Source organism: Myotis brandtii, unplaced genomic scaffold (genome assembly GCF_000412655.1).
Source record: "Myotis brandtii unplaced genomic scaffold, ASM41265v1 scaffold64, whole genome shotgun sequence".
NCBI classification, from domain to species: domain Eukaryota; kingdom Metazoa; phylum Chordata; class Mammalia; order Chiroptera; family Vespertilionidae; genus Myotis; species Myotis brandtii.
Window position 1 is genome coordinate 3,945,239 of NW_005370460.1, and position 4,435 is coordinate 3,949,673.

At 58.8% G+C, this 4,435-nt stretch overlaps 1 protein-coding gene across 1 annotated transcript in view; it reads left to right on the top strand.

Annotated features, from left to right (window-relative positions):
- The window catches only part of TBX19 (T-box 19), a 22,218-nt gene extending 18,313 nt beyond the window's left edge, over window positions 1-3,905 (top strand). Inside the window, exon 9 of the mRNA XM_005880510.2 lies at window positions 2,624-3,905. Within this exon, the coding sequence (XP_005880572.2) occupies window positions 2,624-2,909 (286 nt within the window). The 3' untranslated portion in view covers window positions 2,910-3,905. The remainder of the gene's footprint in view (window positions 1-2,623) is intronic.
- The last annotated feature ends 530 nt before the right edge of the window (window positions 3,906-4,435 follow it).

A 4,435-nucleotide genomic window follows, 5' to 3' on the forward strand; every position in this document is an offset into this window, starting at 1 on the left:
GGGGGGGGGGGGAACGTCAGCACGGGGACCCCAGTGCCTTCTCTCCCGAGGGGCCTGGTCTAAGCCATTCCCGACTTCTCAGCCACGGGGCAGCGAGGGGCAGTAACAGGCGGACCTTTCACTTCCACAGGAAACTGGTGGGAAAGCACTGCTCAGTGTTTTTTTTAAGGTTAAAGGTTTCGTGGCCGGGTCCTGTGTCTCCCACCAGGAAGACCACTGAATTGTGGTGGTCGCAGGTAGGCGATGGACACAGGGGAGTCGAAGGGGGAAGGTGAATGCACACTGAGGATGCAAGGCCTTTGGTGGTCCACGTTCTTGTCAGCCGCCGTCCTGACGGAGCAGGGAGTGGGTGCCTGGCCCACAGTGCAGGTGACGGGCCGCGTGCAGGCAGGAACCAGCGTGTGACGCTCACAGAGACCCGGTCAGTTCTCACTCTGGAAATCGGTGCGGACGATGAAGGCAAGGGCACCTGGAGTTGGATGGACGTGGGCTTGAGTCCCAGCTCTCTCCCTATTGTCTCTGTGACCCTGGGCGGCTTTCTTGGCCTTACTGAGCTTCGGCTGTCCTACCTGTAATAATGTGAGCTACTGTAGAGTTAGAGTCAGATCAAGATAGAAAATGCAGTAAAATGCTTTGGAAGCAGTAAGTTCTATCTCCGTGTCAGCTGCTACGTTAAAGAGGTGTGCAGGGTGTGGAGCAGGTCCATAAGGGGTTCAAATGACAGGAGGGGTTTGGGGGGGGGTCAGAGGGCCTGTGATTTTTGCAGGTGGAGAGCAGGGCCTTGGTCTACAGCAGCGCTTCTCACGCTCCATGTGCGTCAGACTCGCCTGGGATGTTGTCACAGTGCACCGCGGGGCCCGGACCTGCGTTTGCCACAGGCTTCCAGGTGTTGCCGTGTTGCTGTAAATTGTGATCTTGGTGTTGCTGTGGCCACAGGGTCTCGTGTCATGCTGTCCCAGCAGCTGCCACCTGTCACCGGCGGCTCCTGACCTTGACACGTGGCTCGCCCCTATTGAGACCCTCAGCAGGGGCCGGCACATGGAAGTTAGAAGACGGAGTACGAAGCAAAGAACAAAAAACTCAATGATTGTTTACACCCAATGCAGAATGTGAAATCATACTTTAAATATTTTCAGTTACATAGAATATGATTAGCAATAAGATCTTCTTGTTTTTCCTTCTTGAAAGAGTGGCCACGAGGAAGTGTGCCTGGCCTCGTGGCTCACGTTTTAGTCCAAGCAGTTAGTGCCCGACTGAGGGTGTCAGGGAAACGCCCTGGCCTGGGCCGAGGCAGGAGTGAGAGAGAATGTCCTTGAAGATGTGGAGCTGCCCCGGCCACATTCTCTACTAGGTGCTGTGGGCGTCAGGGACAGCGCTCAGAGGTGTCCACGGGCCGGCAGACGTTTCTGTTTCACTGACCGAGGAAAACCAAAGCCGAGCAGCATTAAAAGCTCCCGAAGGCCACACAGCCAGAGCTGGGCTTCCCTGCGCAGGAGCCACCAGGAAGGGCTGCTGTTGCAGGAGAAACCGGGGCGGAATCGGGCCAGCTGAGCCGGGGGAGAGAGTCCGGGCCTGGGCTGCAGGCTGTGTGTGGCCCAGCGGCGAGGGAAATAGGGCCGGGTGCGCTGTGGCTGCTGTCTCTGCTTCCCTCGGGGTGGGGTTAGCCCCTTCCGCCTCCGTAAAGACTGTGGGGGGTCAGAGCGTCACTGGGGCAGGCGCCTGTAACCAGGCAGCACTTTAACGGGATGCAGACTCCACGTCTGAACGCTGGCTAAGGCGCGGAGCACTGGGGTCCTACTGCCGGGCCCCTCGTTGCCACTTCCATCTGGTTCTAAGTTAAGGTGACAATCAGCTGGAATGCTTTGGAAAGTCCTGACCCCCAGGCATGGCCAGACTAGGCACACCAGGGTCTCGGAGGGTGGGACCCAGGCGGCAGTGTTTACAGACCTCGCTGGGTGACCCAGTGCAGCCAAGTGAGAGAAGCAGCGCTGCCAATAAGAGGATCAGGAAGGGCCCGTCCGCCTCTGTGCCAGGGCAGAGCTGGCCCCGGGGCCCCGGGGGGAAGACTCATTGTAACAGCTGCCATCTACTGGGAGCCATGCGCCAGGCGTCACGGAATCCTCCAACAGCATCGGAAGGTCTGCATAATTATCCCCCAATCTCGAAGACTGGGGCTCGGAGATATTACATAATTTGGCCAAGGTCACGAGCTAACAGTGGTCGAGGTGGCCTTCGGTGCCAGGCTTTCTGACCCCAGTGTGTCCTGGTTACTGCACCACATCGCCCCTCCTGGCCAGGGAGACCTCTGGCTTCCTGCCCTTCGCACAGGCTGGGCCGGGGAGGCCCAGAGACGGAAATGGCTGTGTTGGAAAGTGAACAGCTTGTTGGTGGCAGGGCCAGCCTCAAACTTCAGGTCTCAGCACACCTAATCCTGTCCTTCCCCGCTCATCTCGCCGCTCCCCTCGGCTTCTCTGCAGAATCGGGGTCAGTGTGTCAGAGCCGCAGTAAAGCCACGGCCAGGGGCCCCTTCCAGCCCCACGGCCTCTCAGTATCGTATGTGCTTGTCGGGCGATCGTTTCCGGGAATGCCATCACGCATCCTGCCTCTCGTTCTGTCTCTGCAGCCCCTACCCGTGCCTGTGGACCATCAGCAACGGTGGCGGGGGCCCTGCCGGGCCGGGCCCCGACGTGCATGCCGGGTCTCCAGGAGCATTTCTCCTGGGCAACCCCGCTGTGACTTCGCCACTCTCCACCCAGGCGCCCACTTCGGCGGCGGTGGAGGTTCTGGGGGAGCCCTCGCTGACCAGCATCGCCGTGTCCACCTGGACAGCGGTGGCCTCGCATCCGTTTGCGGGCTGGGGTGGCTCGGGTGGGGGTGGGCGCCATTCTCCCTCCTCGCTGGACAGCTAGGCAGGGTCGGAGGGCAGGGGTCCACAGAGAGCCTTCCATGTGTCCAGCACCTAGAAACCCCGATCCCAGTGAGTGAGGCTGCAGGGGGTGGGCTCCTCCAGAAGCCGACTGGCAGGTTGTTCAGCGAGGGTGAGGCTAATGATGTACTGGGTCTTTCTACCACTTTCTGTTTGGGTTCTCATTTTCTCCGCAGCGGATCTCTGCTAAGCTCGGGCAACAGCGGTTAGTCGAGTACCCTCCTGTGCCTTGCCCCTACTCCCAAGTGATTGTAGACGGCGACACTTCTTCTAAGTGAAGAAGAAGTATATGACACTAACTTCTGTTAAGTGAGCTCCAGGTTTGCCTGCCCGAGGCCACCACTTTGTGGGTTTGTGCAGCCCTGGAGGGTGTGTGGCCACAAGGCTTCTACTCTGAGAGCAAGAGAGGCTGTAACTCAGGGTGAAGGTAGCAAAGATAGAGCTAATCACGCAATCCAGCAGGGAGCCTGGCATCGAGGTCAGATCACGCACTCCCTTGCTCAGAAACCTTCGATGGCTCACCAGTGCCTGCAGAGCGGAGTCACATGTAACCACCAGGAGATCCTCTACGGCCTGGCCTCGCTGCTTCTGCAGCTGAGCTCCCTGCTACCTGGCAGCACCCGTGTGTCAGTCGAGGGAGACACTGCCTCGGTGCTCTGTGTGTTCAGTGGACTTTCCCACCGCTGTGCCTCTGACCCGAGCTGTCCTCTGTCTAGTCCCACTGTGCATCCTACCCCTCTCCCCGCCTCACCCAAGTGCCACGCCCTGCACCAGCCCTGCCCTGCCCGGGGCATTGCTGTAGCCAATGCCCCGCCCAGGCACACTCCACAGTGCCCTGCCCCGGCTCGCCCCTGCTTTGCGTGAGCTCACCTCATTCTGCCTGTGCTTTTCTTATCTGTGAGTGTGTCTCCCACAGACTGTGAGCCCTTGGGGGCAAGGCCTAGCCTTGACTTTGTACCCCACAGCTCCTGGATCTGTGCCTTGCCTACCGTAGGTGCCCAATAAAACTTGGTTGAGCTGAACTGGTGTGAAATGTGTTTGCTAAAGGACAGTGGTGAGGGGCAGAGCTCAGAGACAAGTGGCCAGGACAGGGTAGCCTGTCAGTGTGGGAGCCTGGGTCACGCTGGACAGCCAGGTCTCAGTGCCTGCTGACACACGGAGACGGTGTGGGCTAGCACTGGTCCGTGGCTCCCTGCACCTGGGTCACCTGGAGCACCTGCTAGGATACAGATTCCCGGGCACACTCCACACCTATGGGCCAGAACCACGGGGCTGTAATCCAGGAATGTGCATTTCAAACAAGGGCTCCAGACAATGGACACAGAGTCATTTGAAAAGACTTGCCTAGAATCTACACTAATAAAAGAGAAACATGGTAATTAGCGTACGACCGCTACCCTTCCCATTGGCTAATCAGCATATCCTTATGCAAATTAACTGTCAGCCAAGATGGCGGCCGGCAGCCATGCACTGAAGCGAACAGGGAGGCTTTGCTCCAGTGACTGCAGA